Source organism: Podarcis muralis, chromosome 2 (genome assembly GCF_964188315.1).
Source record: "Podarcis muralis chromosome 2, rPodMur119.hap1.1, whole genome shotgun sequence".
Lineage (NCBI taxonomy): Eukaryota > Metazoa > Chordata > Lepidosauria > Squamata > Lacertidae > Podarcis > Podarcis muralis.
The window spans coordinates 54,449,982-54,472,390 of record NC_135656.1 but is presented as its reverse complement, the minus strand read 5'-3'; the positions used below and the strand labels follow the sequence as shown (position 1 = coordinate 54,472,390).

Here is a 22,409-nt window from a genome sequence, read left to right as displayed (position 1 = left end):
TATTTTATTTTGTTGTGGCAAAATTATTACAGAGGCAGCAGCAAATAAATATGTTATGGCCAAAGCAAGACTGAAGTTAAATGCAACTAAAAGTGTGTGTGTGTGTGTGTGTGTGTGTGTGTACGTGCACATGTGTGTTGAATTTCCAGAATTTGCTGATTGTTCTTAGCCATATGGTTATCAGTTTTGCTAGGATAGAGATCTATGCTTTTGAAGTCCCTGGTCAAGATTGAAAAGGTTTGAAATCTCAGCCCTATAAACCAGGCTGAAGCACCCAAATATATTGTAGCAGAACACCCAGTGAATGCTACCTGGTTGGCACTGACCCATCACAGGGCCTTTTGGGTGGTGCTTTCCTCTTTCTGGAATAACCTCCCTAGGAAGGTGTGTCTGTCTTGCTCATTATGAGCTTCAGGAGAACTTAAAAACATTCCTGTTTACCTGAGTGTTTGATAGGTGAAAGAAACTGTTCCTGGCAGCCTTGAAACTATTGTCCGTGAGAGCATGTGACTTTTGTACATGTTTTTAGATGTTTGAAATTGTTTTAACATGTTTTAAATGTGTCTCATCTTATTTATAAATGCATTGTTTTACCACTTTGGTGTTGTTTACCACCCTGGTTTCCTTTGGGCAAAATGGTGGGATAGAAAATTAATGAATTATCGTCATCAATAATGTTTGTTGCTGTGTTTTCTGGAGCCCATACAAACACTTTGAGCCAGTGTGTGATTTGAATGATTCCCCCCCCCCCTTTTACAACAAATGTTTAGTTAACACATGTCAAATACACACTGTGTAATAAAGTTTTTGGAAGCTGCTTATAGACCTTGTTCAGAAAATGCCAAAGCCTTTAAGCAAATTACCTGGCAGCTTAATCCAATCCTTGTAACATCATCAGCAGTAACAAAATTAGCAACGACTTCGTCCTTGAAAAGTGCAGAATATAAAATCCTGAGTATCTGTGTTGAATTGCTGGATTCTCTGCACTTAAGTTGGTGCAGGCGCTCCTGTTTTTAAAAGTACATTTTAGGACCCTACGGACTTCACAATGAAACTTGGTTACGGTGCTTTCTCATTTGACTCTTTCCCTAACTTTCCGAGACCATTATTACTACTGCACGATGCCTCTTTCTGTTTGCTTTCCATTCCACCCCCTGATTTTTGTTGCTCTGCTTGACAGATCCTGATGAGTTAATTTGTTGCAGAACGGGCGACATTTCCCTGTGTATGTGTGTGGGGAAATCAAAGCTTCGATTTGCATATTTGTGTCATTTAATTTGTACTGTGTGTCTTCGGGGGAGCAGAATTCAAACCATAAGGTTTCATTTTGCATCGCACCACAGAGCGACACAAGTTTATCAAGGCAGAAAAATGTGCAACAGGAACGTGTGTGTGTGTGTGTGTGTGTGTGTGTGTGTGAGAGAGAGAGAGAGAGAGAGAGAGAGAGAGAGAGCTGCGTTTAGTACGAGAGAGAACTTAAATACTCTCAAATACAGAGCTCTGCAAGGGACAAAATGTGGAACTGGTCCTTTTCACTCAGTGGATGAAGCAGCATAAGCTTTCCTGGAGCTTCTCTGCTGCTTCAGGGGAGCTGCTTGTGGCAGCGTCACGTTGTGCTTCTCCTCCTGCAACTCGTTAAAAAATGAAGAAGAGGGGAAACGAACTAGCGCGCGAGTCCCACCCCCTCCAGGTTGCTCGGCTTTCTCAAAGCCATATTCCTTTAAGATGATGTAATAGTCATTTCCCTGGATGGTTTCTTCCCTGCACTGCTGAAACAACAGCATCCGAACTGCACTGGGAACTGTGGAACCACCCAGCCCAGCAACCAGAGGCAGCAGCTTGGGTAGTGAAAGCAGAGAGCAAGCAGCTTCCCTGGGCATCCTTTCCCTCTCACCCACCCCCGCTCCACTCCACTTCAAACTGCTGCAGGCTTGTGCTCTCTCAACCTGGCTGGGAACATGGGAGGATCTCTGCCCTTCCTGATGGAGAGGGTACCACTGTGGGATGCCACTGAAACTGCCTTTCACTGCTCTTCACATTACCTGGGCTTTCTGCAAGTCATCTGAAGCAAGGTCCTCCTCCTGAAATTCTCTCCTGTCCTAAAGAGTCCTGACCTGGGATTTATGCTGCTTTTGCCTCTCTCTCTCTTGGTCTCAGCTATTGTTGCACAGCTTCGTTTCTCTCCGATGCCCAGCCTGGTTAACTTTCCTGTGCAAGGGTTTTTTAACAGTTAAGTTCTCCCTGGATATTGCCAACTGAGCTGCTCTCTTCCCCGCAAACCCCAGTCCCTTCCCTGCTTTTGGATTTGCTTCTATACCAGATTCAACCCTCAGTGCTGATTTTTTTTTTTTGGGGGGGGGTTGCTTAGGAAATGTTGCTTCCCTTCGCAGGAACTGTGCATTTGTGTAACCAAGGTAAGGCTCAATGCTTCTATCCCCTCATTTGCATAATCTAAATGAGATGCTTGTGCAAACCTGGAATGTGTTTTTTAAACCTCCTTCAACCTCTCTTTAACCTAAACAAAAATGATAGAGCAAGGTAAATATTCCCTTAAATAGGTTGTATGCTGAGCGTTCAAAACTCAACTGCTTTTTGCTCTTTTAAAATAGTGTGGGTTCCCCCCCCATGCATAGAGGAATAATTCTTTCTCATTTTCTTTTTATTCAACAGGCTTGTGAATGATAAGGAAACGTGGCTTGATCCTACTGTTTGGGGCTTTGATGGAAGATCTGGTTATGTGATTGTCTTGTGTGAAGGGAGCCCTCTTCAATTCTCGTATTTCTTTGCTTTTGTAAGGTTCAAGTCACCTTGCCAGTTTTTGTGATCACCCATTTCTGGACAATTGGGAAATAAATCCTGTAACCTCATTTCTGTTTCCTGTTCCCCACCCACCCACCCACCCATCCCAGTCTCCTTAAATGCTAGGAGACCCCACTGGGGGAGTGGGTATAAGGAGCCTTCTTGAAACCTTGGATGTGAGTGCGAGTTCCCCCACAGCTTGTGGTTGGCTTGTTTAACAATATCATGGCCTTGAGTGGAAACTGCAGGACTTACCTCCCTCCCAGAGAGCAAGCAACAGCTGCACAATCCTACCCAGAGGTGATAGAGCTGAATGTGGGCGGCCAGGTTTATTTCACTCGCCTCTCAACTTTAACAGGCATTCCCCACACCCTGCTTTGGAAAATGTTCACCTCCAAGAGAGAGTCGGCCAACGATCTTGCAAAAGATTCCAAGGGAAGGATATTCATCGACAGAGATGGCTTCCTGTTCCGCTACATTTTGGACTATCTCAGGGACAAGCAAGTGGTCCTGCCTGACCATTTTCCAGAAAGAGGGAGGCTCAAAAGGGAAGCCGAGTACTTTCAGCTGCCAGACTTGGTCAAAATTCTGAGTCCGGACGAGATCAAGCAGAGTCCCGACGATTATTGCCATAGTGATTACGAGGAGGTTTCCCAAAGCAGTGACACGAGAATATGTGCCCCGTCGTCACTCATGACCTCGGATCGAAAGTGGGGCTTCATTACCATTGGCTACCGGGGGTCGTGCACCATGGGTCGGGAGACTCAAGTAGATGCCAAGTTCAGGAGGGTCCCGCGGATTTTGGTTTGCGGCAGGATTGCTCTAGTCAAAGAAGTTTTTGGAGAAAGTTTGAATGAGAGCAGGGACCCAGACCGGGCTCCCGACAGATACACCTCCAGGTTCTACCTGAAGTTCAGGCACCTGGAAAGGGCTTTTGATATGTTGTCAGAATGTGGATTCCACATGGTGGCCTGCAATTCTTCAGTCACGGCTTCTTTTGTCAATCAATACACTGATGACAAAGTTTGGTCCAGCTACACGGAATACGTCTTTTATCGTAAGTACTTCTGCTGTGGCGACTGTTTGGGTTTGATGCATGCTGGGAGTCTGTTTCCTTTGGTAGCTGGGTTGTTATCCTGACTTGATCAAGCCTCTGTGTCCTTTCTGCTAACTGAAATTTCATTCTGAATCGGGATGCAAAGGGGGTATTTAGTGCAAGTCTTTTGAGCACACACTGGTGGTGAATTCAGTGGTATGGTCTTGGCTAGGGGGCAGCACAGACTGCTGATATTTCCTTCCTCCCTTGCTCCTATGACAGACATTCACACACGCACACAAACATGCAGAGATGCATCTATCCCGCCATAGTTAACCAGCAGTTTAACTATCTTGTGTGCATTTTGAGTGCTCATTCAATATAGGTGGAAAGGCGCTGCTGTTTAATGATAGAAACTGTACAATAGTAATAGGTGTTTGGTAATAATCGCACACCGCCAGCCAAGCCATCTAGGAATAAAGCTGATATGCTTATATGCAGAGAAGGAAAAGTGAAATCTACTCATCCTAGCTCTTTTTCAACAGGAGTCTTTTTCATAGATAAGGTCTATGTATTGAAATAAACAGTAGATGCCTAAGAATGAGTATACTGCATCTTGCTATGGTAACTCTGATTTAAATGTTCCTCCTAACTGGATAATTTTACTCTGCTGCCTGGAATCTCATCAGAGGACTGGACTCAGATCTGAAGCTTTGGCATTGTATAGGGAACACTTTTGTCTGGTCACACCAGGCTAGTTTTGCTTCCATAAATTCTTATATAAAAGGCCTTGCCTGATCTTCAGTGTGCGTGGCTGCAGTATTTTATTGTGATTTTACTTCAAAAAGGAGAAGGATCAATTGGTTCATTATCACAACCAGGTTTTTCCTGTCCCCTTCAAATGTATTTTGTGAAGAAAAATGTGAAGTAGAGGTGTCTTATCCAACTGACTTGCTGCACTCTGCATAACTAGGTAGGGACAAGGATTATGAGGGCTGATGTTGAAAAGTAGTGCAGAAAATTGAGAGAAGGCTTAGTAATAGGTGCAAATACTCAAATTTAAGGCATTATGTGAGCATCCAGTCTGAGCCTGTATCTTGTGTTTATGATATAAATGAAATCGTTAATATACCCAGGTATTAATTAATTTCAAAACAATTCTTCCTGAAATAAAACACTGACTTATTGAAAATAATAATGGGAGAAATAAGGAATTGGTACGATTGTTATTATTGACAGTTGCTTTGCTTTGCTTTGGCAAAATAAAGATCCAGAAAGTTGCTGGAGTTTTTAGTTGCTTATTTGCCCAAAGTTTAGGATTGAAGTTAGAGTCTGATTAAAATTACATCAGAGATTACTAGTATTTCATAGTTGATGTAATTCATACCCGCGGGGTGCATTAGTTCCTAACTTTTCTTTTGGCCTGTATGTTTGTTGTCATGAAGAAATAACTTTTTGAAAGCAGACACAAACTATTAAGGCTTGACCTTAAATCCCTACTCTTTTTTTTTTTAACTTTTGTTAATTCCCCCACCCCCACCCAGCACACTCCCAAGTTACAATCAATGGTCATATGACAGATATAAAAGAAAAGAGAAACAGAAAGAAAATAAAATACAGCAAAGGAGGTTCCCCCTGAAGATATATGAGGAAATGACATGTAAAACTGCTCTTGAGACTATGTAATTTAATTATTTAATGCATTTTATACTGCTTATCAGGCAGAGCTCATAAAGAAATTTCCCTCTACTCTCTCTTGAGAAATGCAGCACATTTCCAATTAGGACATGATCCACTGATGAGTTTTTCTACCTTCCCTTCTCACTTGCTCAGTGCAAGCAGCTGAGCAAACCTCTGGCACAGCCATCCTTGGATCTGAGAGCTGGCCCAACCACTGAACATGCTAAAACAAAGCAAAACACCCAGACACCCTGATGGTGTTTCTGTAATTGATGGGAACAGTTGCAACAGTTCCTAGCCCATGAACAGGTTCCATTTGCTTATGGTGTCTTTTTGATCCGAGAAGAGGCAGTTGGGGCTCAAATTGTTGCATAAATGTTGGGTAGTGTAGACTTAGAAATCCAAGGAGGCTTGGGGTTTGCCAGAGCTAAGGCATCTTGAACCATCACTGTGTCTCATGGTGAAGTGTAACACAGCTAAGATATGGACGATGCCTTTATGATTTCATAGAATCATAGAATGATAGAGTTGGAATAGACCACAAGGGCCATCGAGTCCAACCCCCTGCCAAGCAGGAAACACCATCAGAGCACTCCTGACATATGGTTGTCAAGCCTCTGCTTAAAGACCTCCAAAGAAGGAGACTCCACCACACTCCTTGGCAGCAAATTCCACTGTCGAACAGCTCTTACTGTCAGGAAGTTCTTCCTAATGTTTAGGTGGAATCTTCTTTCTTGTAGTTTGGATCCATTGCTCCGTGTCCACTTCTCTGGAGCAGCAGAAAACAACCTTTCTCCCTCCTCTATATGACATCCTTTTATATATTTGAACATGGCTATCATATCACCCCTTAACCTCCTCTTCTCCAGGCTAAACATGCCCAGCTCCCTTAGCCGTTCCTTTGTCTGCTATAATACTGCTGATGGTGCTATTCTGATTCTTTCTGGTTAGAACCAAGTGAAAAACCAAGGGTGGTGCCCAACAAACTGGTTCAATTACTGGAAGAACTTTGGACGGTGCAATGGAACTTCTCCCTGTGTGCCTTCTGCAACCTTCTTGAAAATTTATCCAAAGGATTGGGAGAACCCCCACAAAGATTTGGGAGGCATGTGGGGAGAGGAGAAGCAGGGGGACTTCTATTGCATAGTCATAAGCCCTTGTGTTAATGGACCTCCCTTATTGGCTGACTCCCCAAAGGTCTCTCTCATTCAATATATATTTTAACCCCATTCCATATTCATAAGCCAAAGTTTGTCTCATTTGCCAGCCTGTATGCCTTGATTGAGCCTTCAGCGCAGCCTATTTACTAGATCTTCTGCATAGATTCCCCAATATGTGTAACATTCTTGATGAACATATTTTGTACTGGATATCTTCAAACTATGGCCCGCCAACTTTCTTTATTTGTTAGCAGGTGGGACTACTTTGTTAGCTTTTATCAGCTGTTGGAATTCTAGATTTGTATCCACAATTTATTAGATGAGGTCCGTCTGTCTTAAGTGAATTGAAAAACTACATTTGTATGATGCTCTGAAGAAAGTTTTGGCACTATCTAAAGGTGCAGTTATGGCTCACCCAAGTGGCAAGGAAATGCACAATTTGACAGGCAGGCTTTAAAAATGTTTTGATGTGATATACAAGCTACCAGATTCCATGCAGATGGCTTGTAACTCCACCACTCATTCTTTATGGTGCATGAAAGACTATTAAAGGTAAAGGTAAAGGACCCCTGACAGTTAAGTCCAGTCTCTTATGACTCTGGGGTTGCAGTGCTCATCTCGCTTTATGGGCCGAGGGAGCTGACGTTTGTCTGCAGACAGTTTTTCTGGGTCATATGGCCAGCATGACTAAGCCCCTGCTGGCGAAGCCAGAGCAGCACACAGAAATGCCGTTTACCTTCCTGCTGGGGCGGTGCCTATTTATTTACTTGCATTTTGATGTGTTTTCGAACAGCTAGATTGGCAGGAGCTGGGGCAGAGCAACAGGAGCTCACTCCACCTTGGGGATTCGAACCGCCAACCTTCCGATCGGCAAGCCCAAGGTTCAGTGGTTTACACCACAGCACCACTCGTATCCCTTGAGAGACTATTACCTTTGCTTAAATTAGATGTACCTCAGCTGACAAATCTTGTACACGCATGAACACAGCCCCCCCACCTCATCTACATTCAGGGATTCCCTTTCTTTCTGACCCATGTCTGAAATCTTATGTTCATTTGCCTCTTTACAATATTGGTAAAATCAGATAGGACATTTCTTCAATAAATCAACAGCAAAGCTGTTCAGCTCCTTATATTCAGCATGCTGGGGACAGTTGTGTCCACTCCATTCAGGGGATCCAAGCTGGTGGTCTGCTCTTACCTCAGTAGCTGTTAACTAATAGATCTGGCTCCTTACAAGTCAGATCCTGGCTCCAAGAAGCAACCATGAGGAGGAAGACCACTGGTGCAAGCCACAGAGTTGCTGAACCCAGCCTCAAAGCTCCCCAACTGGGAGATAGCACCCCTTGTGCCATATCATCATCATGAGCTGGTCTCCTTGCTTCACATCTCCTGGCACTTTTTCACCAGCGTATACAGCAAGCAAGATGGGAGCTGACTGAGATGTGACCAAATGCAAGGCTCTGAGGCAGAGACCAAACTAACAGGCTTGAAATGATTTTTTTTTTTTAATATAAAGATCAGGGAACTGAGACATTACCTCGCCTGATCCCATCACTGCTCAAGAATTTTCTTGAAGGTTTGAGGTGTAACTGGGCACCCTGTAGTTCAAAGATGGGGAAGCTTTGGCTCTCCAGATGTTGTTGAGCTCCAGCTCCCAGCAGCCCTATGGCCAATGATAAGGGATGGTGGGAGTTGTAGTCTAGCAACATCTTAAAGGCTGCAGGTCCCCATCCCTGCAGTGCAGTAGTTCCTTCCTCTGATCAGTTCTCAGTGGTGGTTGATATGCTGAATCCACACCTAACACCTCTCCCAGTTCAGGACCCTTTCTGTGGATTCACTTAGATTGCTTCTCCCAGGGTAAAGCTGGCAAAATACTTGTGGGAGTCATTATAATGACTGTTTGTGGTATTCAGTGGCTATTGCGTAGTGATACCTTGCTCTTAATTCTTGTAATTCACTCTACGCGGGGCTGCCCTTGAAGCTGTCCCAGAAACTTCAGCGGGTACAGAATGCTGCAACGAGGCTCCTCACGGGGTCTCTGCCATGGGAGCATATTCACCCAGTGCTTTTCAAGCTGCACTGGCTCCCGGTGGAGCACAGGGTCAGATTTAAGGTGCTGCTTTTGACCTTTAAAGCCCTTCACGGCCTAGGACCTTCGTACCTACGGGACCGCCTCTCCTGGTATGCCCCACGGAGAGCCTCAAGGTCCATAAATAGCAATACCTTAGTGGTCCCGGGCCCTAAGGAAGTTAGATTGGCTTCAACCAGAGCCAGGGCCTTTTCAACTCTGGCTCCGGCCTGGTGGAACGCTCTGCCTCATGAGACCAGGGCCCTGCAGGATCTGATTTCTTTCCGCAGGGCCTGTAAGACAGAGTTGTTCCGCCTGGCCTTTGGCTTGGAGCCAATTTGATTCCCTCCCTCCCGCCCTCTCTTTCTTTTTTCTTTTCCTTCTCCTGCGATGAGGCTACTTTTTAATATTTTAATGTTTCAATATTTTAATGTTGTATTTTAATTTTGTTTTTAAGTTGTAATCATTCAACTTGTTTTTATTATTGCTTGTAAGCCGCTCTGAGCCCGGCCTTGGCTGGGGAGGGCGGGGTATAAATAAAAATTATTATTATTATTATTATTATTATTATTATTATTATTATTAAAAAAGGAAGCCCTTGTCTTAAGAATGTTGATCATGTTGATCACTCCTTCATTGCATTTACCAGTTTGAAACAGCTAGCCAAAATCCGAAATGCAAATTTGCCTTATGCAACAGCAGGTGATTTCAGCAGTTGCTGTAGTGATGACAATAATTTATATCATACGTGCTATGTAACAATGTATGACTCTGATGGGAGACAGCAATTATATAGATGCATGCACACACTCTTTTCTTGGATGTTTTAATATGAGAATGTTGGCAATCCACACCAAGAGTCTAGAGTGGTCAGAGATCCTTCACATCAAATTCCTAAAATTCTCTTTTTCAAAAACTCTCAGGACCAATAAAACTTGACAGCTGGTTTTCCGATGGGACATTCCAGCTTCTTTGCAGCTGTATAACCATAATTATTTAATTAGAAGCTGCCAACTGTGCCTATATAAGCATTAATTCATCAAGCTGTTGTGCTGGGGTTAATGGGCCGAAACAGTGGGAGGTATTCTGAAGCAACTAGTTAGCTACATGCAAAGATGTTCTGTGCTGATCAGCTTAAGTACCTCCTGGGCACACACACACACACACACACACAGAGAGAGAGAGAGAGAGAGAGAGAGAGAGAGAGAGCGCAACACAGGGAGCTTGGAAAGCCGATGGAAAGATTTCATAGTTGCAAAAGGCGGTGAGACAAGCTGCTGTAATTCTTATATTTCAGATCCTTTGCTGATTATGCCATTGGTGATGTTATTATTTTTTAAGCCAACAATGTTGCACACTTCTATCAACCTATTTCAAAGTATCCAGTTGGATTAAAGGAAAATACAATGGAAAGGTGGATTAATTCAGTTTTAATAGTGCCAGAGTATTTAACAACATCTCAGATGAGTGACATAGATAGATTGATACTGGCTTAAAAAAAAATGGCTGATAGATGTAGGCGTCCAAAATTCTAGTGGGAGATTCATTTTTCACTTTGCACTTTCAGGAGCCAATGAAGGCAGCCAGCACAGCAAAACTGTTTCTGCTTTGCTGGGTGAGTAGGGATAGTGGAGCTGAAGAGCAAAAGACTAGGATGACAATGCAACGTGTGTGTTCAGCACAGCTGGGCTGTGCTCCAACTTTAAACTAGGCCAGCACAAGAGGGAATTTGGAAGCAAGCTGTGTGCCTTGGTGTATGCTGGGTCCATTATTTAACAGATCCAGGGATTACAGGCTCTTTGTGTGGTGTCTGTTGGAATAAAAGCCTGCTCAGAGGACGAGTTGCCAGTCAAAATGGAACACAGGCTCCAGCATTCTGTTGGTGTGGCGAATTCCCAAAGTGCCCCTCCCCTGTCACCTGTGGTTAATCTGAATGTGTGGATGGGTGAACCTTCCTCTTTCCTCTGTTAGTTGTCCTGTCCCTTTCCGACCCATTCCCTGTCAACTGTTACATTGCTCCACGGTCAGTCCTCAGCTGGTCCGTCCTGTGTGAAGGAAAGACAAAGTAGGCTTTACCAGATACTAGGCAGCTCCCAACTATTTTCCTCAGTGGCCAGTCCTTAGTCAGTCCTTGGGGGCTTGATGATGGCTGTGCAGGTATGAGGAGGCCCTGCTCAAAGTGTCCCCTGGTGTGGCCTTTGTTCCATCAATGGATTTACATGGCTCTGGAAACAGTGTCCATAGCAATGCTCTGAAGAGCACTGGACAGCTGGGTCCAGTTACAATCTTAATTTCCCACAATGCAGTGACATTATATTGGGAGAACTGGGGGAAATTACAGTGCTAATGAGAGAAGCTGTCTGGTGCTTCTCAGATGCAGCCGTGGGGTGGGGAATTAAAAGTGGGCAGGCTGAGAACAGTGGTGGGCCCCATTGGGGTAAGGGGAACTGGCAGCTGTTCAAGGATGGCAAGTGCTGATGCTGACCCTGGGTATGGAAGATAATTATGGGCTGTATCCAAATAAGGTCTACTCGGGGTAGACTCATTGGGTAGGATTCAAATAATGATTACCATCTGTGGAAGCACTGCTTGTGCAATGGGGCTTCCTCTCTCTCCTCCCCCTGCACCTCTCCATTGACTGGGGGTGGGATGGGAGAACTCCTGGAACAGTGCATGGGGGAAGGAGAGGGTTGATCGTTCTGCCTGGCAAGCCAAAGTACTTGCCCTGATGGATTGATCCCCTTGGCACAGTGTTGAGTTCTTCCCTCTGAAATTAGTGGGCCTAAGTTAGTCGAATCCATTAATTTCAATGGGTCTGCTTTGAGTGGGACTAACTTTGGATAAAACCCTATAGCATTTGTGTGACCCACACTAAAAGGTAAAGGTAAAGGTACCCCTGCCCGTATGGGCCAGTCTTGACAGACTCTAGGGTTGTGCGCCCATCTCACTCAAGAGGCCGGGGGCCAGCGCTGTCCGGAGACACTTCCGGGTCACGTGGCCAGCGTGACATTGCTGCTCTGGTGAGCCAGAGCTGCACATGGAAACACCGTTTACCTTCCCGCTAGTAAGCGGTACCTAGTAATCTACTTGCACCCGGGGGTGCTTTCGAACTGCTAGGTTGGCAGGCGCTGGGACCGAGCAACGGGAGCGCACCCCGCCACGGGGATTCGAACCACCAACCTTTCGATCGGCAAGCCCTAGGCGCTGAGGCTTTTACCCACAGCGCACACTATGCATCTGCAAATGTTATACAAATGGTGTGAGGCTCTGGCAACATATGGATCAGCCCTCAGACTTCACAGCTGCTTCTTTGACTTTTTCTGTAAATGTGGCAAATATACTGCCATGACATCCATGCTTAGAAAGAACACATTTTTGTATTGTTTCAACATTGGACCCTTTTAAAATGGAATGAAACAGGCTCTCCATCTTTCATCTCTCTGTCTGCCTTTTTCAGCTCCACCCAATTGTTTTATTTCGCTCAAACACAGCAGTATACTATGGAGAACATTAAAGATGTTTTCCTTTGTATTACGTAGCATACATATGTACTTATTGAAAATGCTGTGTTTTCCCTTGGGGAATGTGGCAATGCTATATAAAGATGTAGCAACGCTGCAATTTTAAAGCAATGCTGCCTTCTATAAAGCAGACCATTGGGCTTTGGGTGGCAAATAAAGAAATCAATAAATGCCCATAGCTGATTCAACAGTGGCTTATCTTTCATGCCCCCATTTTACACCACCACCCTAACCATGTCAGCCTTACTGAATTCAATGGAGCCTACTCCCTGGTAAGTGGGGTTGGATTGGCAGCCTTAGTTATCCATTGCCTTTCATGCTTTTTGAATGTTGTGATGCACATCTTTGCTCAAAAAAGAGGTTGCTTTAGGCTACTCTGCATTTCGCAGCACTTGGGAAAGTGGAAATGAAACTATGCAAACAGATATAAATGATAGATGTTGGGAAATGGCTGGGAAAAAGACTGGGTAGAGGTATTAACCCTCCAGGTTAAGGTAATGACAGCTGGGAGGTACTGAGCTAGATCCAATATTACCCATTTACATAATCAGTTCAGATATACCTCCAAATGAATGTGCCCGTTATTCTTAGAGATATTTTTCCAAAGTCTGAACAAGTATGAAAGTTTCCTCCTTCTTTTTTAATTTGAGAGTATTATGCAAATTTCCTTAAGGCTTGCCTTGCCTTCATAACCACACATATAAAGCATCTTGGGTAACTGTAATGTTCAAAGGAAACTTTGAGACATCCATAACAAAATGACTGTAGGCTGAAAATTAATTGACAGGCTTTGTGAGCCTTCGAGTCATTGGCTGCTTTCATTCATTATGCTTTCCCTGTGGGTTGTGGCCTGATTTTTCACCTTACCATTTTGACAAAGCACTGTTTGGTTTATTCATTCTGCTGTTAAAGTCTGTTATGAATATTAAGAGATAGTTATGGGGTACTCATCAAATTATACGTGTTTAAATGAACGTATGCTATTTGATAGGGGCTGGTATTTGAGAAAATGTGTGCAATAATTGGTGCCTACTTAGAATTCAGATTTATGACCTTTCAACAACAGATGCGAAGGAAATCCCAAGGGTATATCCGGATGGCATACTTTACCTAAGATTAATTTAACCAACGAAAACATGTCACCATTTCTATTTGAACAAAGCCTGAGACAGCATTTAATTAGTAAGTGCATTTTAAATTCATATACATATAGTGTGACTAGAATGGTAAGATGTGGCACCTCCATCACAAAATGCTTGCTGAGGTGGAGTTTGTTTGTAACAGTAACAGCACCGCTGCGTTGTCAGCATAATGTCATGATCTCTGAGAGAAATGACAAAAGAGTCTCATGGCACCTTAAATTGATTGTGGCATGGGCTTCTAGGGTCAAGATGGGTTCATCACACACGTGCCTAGAAAACTGGTAGGAAAAAATAAGCATGGATATTGTGTAGGATGGGGAACCTCCAGCTCAAGGGTCAAATCAGGCCTGTCAAGCAGACCAGTTTGACCCCCATGACCATTTTCTGCCATTGTCACTCACCTGACATCACGTATTATAGTGGAATTAAAGATGGGTTTGAAGGTGGTATTTCTGACTGGACTGTACAACTGTATCAATACCATTTACTTTTTTTGTAAAAGATGCAGACTGGAGTGTTTTAATTTATTGTTTATTGTTGTGTGTTATACTTCAATACTATCTGTCTGTCTATCTGTAATTGCCCAGTAAAGTTAAAAGGCAAGGAAAATATAAGAGAGAGAATACAGGCCTGAGTCAATTAGGTATGTCTCATTCCCAGTGATATATTAAAGCCAGGGTGCACAACTCAAACAGCTCTGAGGGCAACTTTCATTTACTCAAGAAGGATACATCAATACATTAACTGCAGAAGAGCATTATCTCACATATTTACCCAAAGTAAATATGTAGTCCAGCTAGAACAAGGCCAGTGTATGGCTGACACAAATCTTCCCCGTGAAATTAGGCTTCAGGAGAAGCGCACACACAAAAATCCCTCCTTCATCCTCTCATATATTTTTTGGACTTTGCCTGTGGTTGTTCACAGCCACAACAATCCATTTTGCTTGCAGAGTGGGGATGCTTGCCTTGGCTCCAGCACTGTGCTGTGAAACAGCAATATAGCATGGAATGACAGGGAACGCGGCTTGGGCTGGCCTGACTATTAGGCACAGTGAAGCAACTGCCTCAGGCAGAAAATGCTGGAAGGGGGCAGCATTCCCCTCTCCTGGAGTACAGAGGTATGTGTGGTGCTTGGTTTGTCTGAAATACCCTAAACTGGAGTGCTGGCCTCAGGGCCCCTGAAAGACTTCCTGTTGTCATTGATGAAGTAATAGTCAGCTGCTGCTCTAGTTGTCTTATATGTGGAATGGGGGAAGTGCCATCTTGCTTCAGGCAACAAGATGTCATGAGCTGAGCCATATATGACTGGCTTCTATTGACATCAATGGGACTCAGTGCTCACTGGCCAATATCTGCGCACTGGTCAGTTTCAGTTTCTCTCAGTTCCCCCCCTTTTACAGTCTTAAGTTCGCTTCTCCACATTTCAACATCAGTTTTTGAATTTTGTTTAAGTCCCCCTGAAAATGTATTCACATTTTAGTGTGAATATTTCCTCATATACACATCTTTGTATGCAAATTTGCATGATACACACATTTCCACAGAGCAATTTCCCCTAATCTAATAATTGTTTGTATGTTATTTTCATGAATTTTTATGTGCCTTTTTAAATGTATCCTGGCATGTGCAATTTTGTAGACATCACATGGCTGGAGAACCGCACTGCAAAAATCAGAGAAGTGTGAATTCTGAAGGATGGTTGTGTTCCTGTTTGCCTGTTGTTTTGGAAAGTTCAGATTCAGTAGGCTCATCTTTAAATGCAAACTGGGTTTATCTAATTTCTCCCCCATCCCTAGTTCATTCTGCACACAGTGAAATCTTGAAAAATACCATTCATATTCATTATTGTTTCTGATGTGGAGTGTTCTCGTGGGGAGGTCACTACTGCATTGTTCAGCACCCAGATAGAAGCATCTTAAGATCTGCCCCTTCCTTAATAGCGCCACAGTATTATTTAATGGCAAAGCACATTTTAAAAAGTTCCAGCACTGCACAATGAAATATACAAAATGAACTGCTGATTGTTCCAAAATTTAATGATCTCTCATGAGAGCTGGAGTTCTGAAGTACGCAGAGTGGGTAGGAGGAAGAGTGGGAGGGAGGAAGTTCAAATGCTGTTGGATTTATGCAGTTCTCGAGTGCAAGACAGACTGTGAACAGGATGGGGATGGATAGAACCGAAACACTGTCCTTATAGAGGGCAGATGTTCCCTTAAGCAGAGAGGAAATCTTCATTTCCCATGTTCTTACATCCATATTAAGTGCTAGATGGAAGGGAATGTTCACTAAGATCAGACTGGCTGGTCTGGGTATTTTGCCTTCTCAGTGATTTGTGTTGTTTGTGCCATTTGGAGCTTTGAGCTGGCCATTTTCTCCAGTGGAGTTGCTTTTTGCTTCTGGGACACAGGCACACTTCACACAGTCTCTGGAATGGGTCCTCCATATATGTGTGGCAGGGCAGGAATGCTCCTGTGTCCCTACCATGTGTACAACATTGCCTCTGCTTTGGGCTGTAAAGAAGGGGGGGGGAGAAAAACCCCCCACAAAAATGCAGCGCCAAGGGGGGGTGGGTGCTGCAGGGCACCGCAGCTATGATGTAAATCATGAGCAGAGTGGAAGGCAAGAGGTGGGGGTGCCAAATTTTGGCCTTGCACAGGGCGCTGTTGAAATTTGAAAGACCCAAGTCCACCCCTGCTATGATTCTAAGCTGAAAGCCAGTGTGATATAGTGGACAGAGTGTTGCATTTTGACGACGGAGACCTGGCTTCAAATCCCTCATCAACCATAGGGCTTTCTAAGTAGTCATTGTCTCTCAGGTAACCTATCTCACGAGGCTTGGGTGACATTAAAACTGGATAAAATATTAATAATCCTTATTTCTTTGGGGCAATGGCAGAATGTAAATAGGATAATAGGCACACTCTCTTTCTGTAGCAGCTCTTCCAAACATTGCTTTCTCCCAAGGATGGGGAACCTGCCTCTCCCCAGATGTTGTTGGACTCAAGCTCCCATGAGCCCCAGCCAGCATGGCCAATGGTCAGGTGTGGTGGGAGTTGTGGTTCAACAACATCTGGAGGGCCAAAAGATCCCCATCACTGGGGGATCATATGCATTCCACGAAGAAGATTCCTTCTTGACTGGCAGCTAAAAAGAAAAACAATCTCTCCTCTAACTGTTAATTGGATAAGGCTTGATGTTAGCAGGGATTTACCAGGATGCAATGACGATGAGGACTCTGTGGGTGCCATGGAATCAAATTTAAAAATTCATGCAAATTACAAATAACCGACTGTGGCATAGTATAACAGCCTGTCTTATACTGAACAAAACCACGGGTCCATTTAGCTCAGTATTGTCTACACTGATTGGCAGAGTGTCTCTCAGGCCTACCTGGAGACGGTGGGAACCGATCCAGTGACCTTCTGCATGGAAAGGAGATGTTCTATCAGTGAGCTACAACTTGAGTAACTATAGAGCTCCTTTATGCAAACTTGTGTTAAGTGGGGCTTAACACTGGGCATTCTGAGTAGATCTTGCTGAGGGAAATTAGAGATGCAGGTGAATGGCTGACTGATTGACTTGTCATTTTGCATGTTCTCCTCAGGCTGAACAACCATCTGTTCTTTGGTGCTCTTTCTAGTCTAATAAGTTTAGGGTTTTTTTAAAATAAAAGGGTAGTTTGTTTAGTGCAGTTCTGCTTAAAAGAATTAAAATGGGGGAGGAATTGAGGGGGACAACAGAGGAGGAGAACATGCGTGTTCTTATTCTGAACTTGCTGCTGCCACAAAAGTAGCACCAGCGACATATTCCTTTACTTGTTCTAGTTATATAACACACACCACAAACACACACATGGACTTGAAGAGTGCAAAAATGCTCTTGCAGACTGAGAGTGCAGAAATGTTCTAACATGCTTACACTAGCAGAATTGATTATTTTGGGATTTTGTCTTAGGCTCTTCTTAAAAACAGCCAAGCCATTCACATTCTTGCCTTTGCTAAAGGCAATATGGTATTTGGGCTGGGCTCTTTTTGGCCCAGGCAGCCAACTTCACGTGACTTAATTGATGGATCATATTGTAGGAGGTGATGAGGAACGGTTCGAAGAATGCCAACAGACCCTTAAATGTGTCTTCCTTCACAAGCTTTTTGTCATTTGCATCCCTTCTACTGTCTCCATTCTGCCCCCTAAGCCATTATGTTCACCACCCAAAGAAGCAGATTCAAAGACTCTAGCCTGCTCACAGGCCTGTCTATCAGGTATCGAACAAGATGAGGATGGTGTTACCTAGCAATAACTTTTCTTGTGTCTTCTCACTCCTCCTAAATTGGTTATGAACAGGAATAGAGAGAGCTGTTGCCAGTCAATTTTTCCACCCTCCGTGTTTTCAGTTTTCCTGATTCCTAGAATGAGTCCTGGAATTAGAAGGGAGCAGGAAAAGGGAGGCGAGTGTGGCACAAAGATGGGATTTGCTTTTGAAGTCAAAATAAATGGATCATTCTGTAAAAAGCAAAACAGTCCCATTTCTTTCAAAAGAGAGCAATCCAGAGCAGGCTGGGCAGCATGCAGCCCATATTAAAGTCCCTGAACAGGGTCAGGGATGGTGTGTTCCGGACTACTGGTGTTCAAAAGGGTGCTTGCAGGCCTTGCAAGCTCTCCCTTTGGCCATGGTGACATGCAGAACAAATCTCTACCAGGGTCTAGATCTGCTGTAAGCTCATCTCCAGCAATGTGCTGTAGCAGGTGCTAAATGTTGTTGCCTTTACAGTTCCAAATGCCTGGCTGGCATCAACAGCCGGCACACTCAGGCAACTGCCAAGGACTGCACCGCTTGGCATGGGCTACTGGTGCTGATGCCTACCCTAACTGGGCTGTCCCCCAATGTGGATACTGCTGTGCAGGTTTTCCTTAATGCTGCTGATCTATAGCAGCAGCAGCAGCAGCAGCAGCAGCACTACTCATTGCTTGTGGGGCGAGTGGGTGTGGACGCCAGCAATTCCACCACAGAGAATCATCAGAGGCACTGATGCCAAGGGCCCACTCAGTCCTGGCCCCAAACCCGGGTAGTCATAAAGGTAACAGTCACATTAGTGTTCTAATGGTAAACTATTTTAAAAACTTAAACACATCTTCTCATGACATGCTAACAAGTTTAAGTTCTCAGCCGCTGGTTATAGCTAACGGCTGAGGTACCTCTGAACACAAACCATCCTTTTAGAGTGCTTTTCCTAGCCTGTTTGCAATTTACCACGGAGGGTTAGTCATATAAAGTGGCTTTTCATGTGTAAACTTTAAACCTGACGTGGAGGTGAAAACTGCACAGCAATAGCTGACAAACAGCCTGAGGGAGGGTGGTTCATATGCTACTAATGCTGGATCTCCCCCCCCCCCCAAGACTTCGACTGAATCTGCCATCATACAAAATGATCGGCAAGTTTTAGATACTTACTGATTAGCTGTGGGGGATATATATAGTATATATTACGATGACTTTCTGAGTGCACTTTGATAACCCCTTAGCATGGTTGGTGGGGGTGACAAGGCTGGAGTAGTTGACTGAGTAGCCAAGCTGATGATGTGAATGTTGAACTTAGCTCTTTCCCAGCACTTGAGAGACCCTTTCTGTGGCAGACTGAAGCCACGAACTCATACAGTGCTTTCTTCAGGGCAGTGGAGTGTATGGATGTCTCTTTGCCACTTCAGAGTTCCTGAGGAGAAAGCACTTAGCACTACAAGGTACATCTTGGCTTTTAAAGCAGAGAGGTGCACAGAAGCCATGACAAATGGCATTGGGATGGAATCCAGCAGGCAGAAATGGTGTACAATCACTTCACAAGCACCATTTCAGCTTTCATTTAAAGGGGACGTTTTCGTTTAGAATTAGCCACTATCGGTGCATTGTTGCGAGATACCACTGAATCACTAGCATTTATAAGCGGTGTACAGTACGTGAAAATAAAGCATACAGGGAATAAAACAATTAAAAAGTAATCATAAACAGCAATTTACCATCTTCCACTCCAGTTCTTTAAAAAGTTGTTTGTAAGCTTATATCATAAATGCAGATACAATGGTATCTTGGTTCTCAAACTTAATCCGTTCCGGAAGTCCGTTCCAAAACCAAAGCATTCCAAAACCAAGGTGTGCTTTCCCATAGAAAGTAATGCAAAATGGATTAATCCGTTCCAGACTTTTAAAAAGAACCCCTAAAACAGCAATTTAACATGAATTTTACTATCTAATGAAACCATTGATCCATAAAATGAAATCAATAAGCAACGTATTGCAGCCACACAATCAATCAATCAGTAGCTGAAATGGGTTCCACACAGTCACAAAAACAAAACAAAAAAGCCACAGAAACAAAAACACAAAATAAATAGCAAAAACAGACAGACCTTAGCGTAACACTCAAAATGGAAGTGTGGCACTCAAATTGGAATCGTAACACTCAAAACAGACCACGTTTGGCTTCCAAAAAATGTTCGCAAACTTCTGGGTTTGCAGTGTTTGGGTTCCAAGTTGTTTGAGTACCAAGATGTTTGAGAACATAGCAATCTTCATCTTGATTTCACAACTCTATGACATTATTCCGCTATACAAGTTTAGTTTCTTGTGTCAGAGATTCTCAGCAAATAAGAATTGCATTTTTGGGATTTATATGCTAGATATTCTCTTCTCTAAAGCTCTCGGTTTTAAGAGCATGTTGCATTTATTTTACGTAACATATTTTAATACTGCCTTCCTAAAGCAGTGTACTAAAGGCACAGAGAAACCTAAGCCCACAAAATGGATGAGACAGCAGAGCGGAAATGGTTTTAGTAACTCAACTTTGGAAAGTACAGCTGAAAAGATCTGTCTTTCAGAGGGAGAGAGCATTCCAGGGTTCCCGAACTATTTATTTGTTATTTTGTTTATTTCATTGATTTATATATCATTTAATCACACACTACTCTAAGCTGTGTACAGGGAGCTCAATACAATGAAACTAAATATGAATTAAAACAATATAATCAGAAAGCCTGCTGGAAGGGGGGGGGAAGTATTCACTAAGCACTAAAAGTTCAACACAGAAGTGCTCTGCATGACCTCAACTGGGAGGGAGTTTCATAAAATTGGCTCCATGTTATTAAATGCATGGCTGCTGGTGTATATGAGATGTGCACCAGATGAGAAAGCAACAGGATTTTGGTGTGAGGTTTTGAGTTTTTTTCTCAGCTCTAAATGTGTGATGTCCATGTGAACCTTGATGGAAACTGAATGAAAGCAGTTTCTAAAGAATCATTGCAAAATGAACAGATCCATTTTCACACAAATCTGGAGGGGACGGCTTGGGCTGCGGTTATGAAAGGCCACTGCAAGATCAAGCTGAGCATCTGAGACCATGGGTGGCTTTTTCAGATTGCCCTCATTGTACAATCTTTTCAAAAGCGACTCATTGTAAACCAGTGTCATCTTTAGGAGAAAATGCTCACATCTGGAATTCATTACAGACTATATCCCTCATCAAACTGGACAGCTTTTTGTCTTGCTGTGTGAACTTCTCAGGACTAGCTTTAGAAAGGATGCTTGGATTGGGGGTGGAAAAAAGAGGCATGATTTTTGCGATGTTTTCAAATGACGAAGAAATTGCTTTTGTTACAAATGGCATACAAAGCTCTACTTTATCCCACTTTGATTGGGATTGATTTTTGTGCCTTGAACCCTTTGAATCTGAAGATAGCATGATTGTCTCAAGATGTTTTGGCTCCTATCAGCATTGGCCATGCTGAGTGGCATCATTGGGAGTTGTAGTAAAAAAAATTAATCTGGAGGGAAGTCTGCTATAATGTATTAAAAATTGCATTTCTGTGTCTGTATACACATGTGGTGAAAACTTGGTTCCAGCCATGGCTTCCTAATAAATGCACACTACAAAATAGGCATGTTGAACTTCCTGGTGATTTGATGGTGTGCACATTGGAAATGATCATGCATATGGTAACACTGATTGTTTTCTTGTTCATTTGCTCCTTCCTTTTGCAAGTGACTGTCAGTTCATGGGAGGACCAATTTTCATCAAGTTTAGCAACATGATTTATGAAGCTGCAGAACTTCATAAACTGAAATGGACTCTAGTCCACAAAAGCTTATACCACACAAAATGCCTTAGTATTTAATGCAGGGGTCAGCAAACTTTTTCAGCAGGGGGCCGGTCCACTGTCCCTCAGACCTTGTGGGGGGCTGGACTATATTTTGAAAAAATATATATGACTGAATTCCTATGCCCCATAAATAACCCAGAGATGCATTTTAAATAAAAGGACACATTCTACTCATGTAAAAACATGCTGATTCCCAGACTGTCCACAGGATTTAGAAGGTGATTGGGCCAGATCCAGCCCCCAGCCCTTGTTTGCCTACTCATGCTTTAATGTGCACAAGGCTGTTGCTGTTTTGCTGCAAATTGCTTGGAAATACTTAGCAACAGTGGCATGTGTATCAGGATCCAAATCCCTATATAGTTCCCACCTCCCCACCCTGCCATTTGTTGCTTTTAACAGAACAAAGTTTCAAAGCCAAGAAGTATTTGTGAAAAAACATCCATTATCTGCACTCTGTTAGATGTGTTGTTATGTTACGCTTGGAACACCTTGATACTTTTGTGTCATGCTACTCTCACATTTTGCCTGAGCTTCAGTAGATCTATAGCAGCATGTTGCTCTTATAGCAGTCATTTCCCAAACTTCAGGCAGCTTGCCTTCTGAGGAATCCAGAGTACTGGGCACTGTAAGGCTGCAATCTTATAAACACAGCGGGACTTCTGAGTAGACATGCTCCTGTGCATGCTTACTTGAGAGTCGTTCACAGTGAATTCACTGGAACTTTATTTCTGAGTAAACATGCTTAGGATGGTGCTGTTAATGCTAGTTTATACAAGTAGCGGAATCAAATGGTCAAGCTTTTCCTGAACTGAGCCAGTTCAGGCTGCAGATTGTGTGTGCACAGAATGCAGCGG

General features: G+C 43.4%; 1 protein-coding gene across 1 annotated transcript in view; it reads left to right on the top strand.

Annotated features, from left to right (window-relative positions):
- The first annotated feature begins 1,398 nt into the window (after positions 1-1,398).
- KCTD16 (potassium channel tetramerization domain containing 16) overlaps positions 1,399-22,409 on the top strand; it is a 156,165-nt gene continuing 135,154 nt past the window's right edge. Inside the window, exons 1-2 of the mRNA XM_028717921.2 lie at positions 1,399-2,414; positions 2,671-3,856. Of these exons, the coding sequence (XP_028573754.2) occupies positions 3,025-3,856 (832 nt within the window). The 5' untranslated portion in view covers positions 1,399-2,414; positions 2,671-3,024. The remainder of the gene's footprint in view (positions 2,415-2,670; positions 3,857-22,409) is intronic.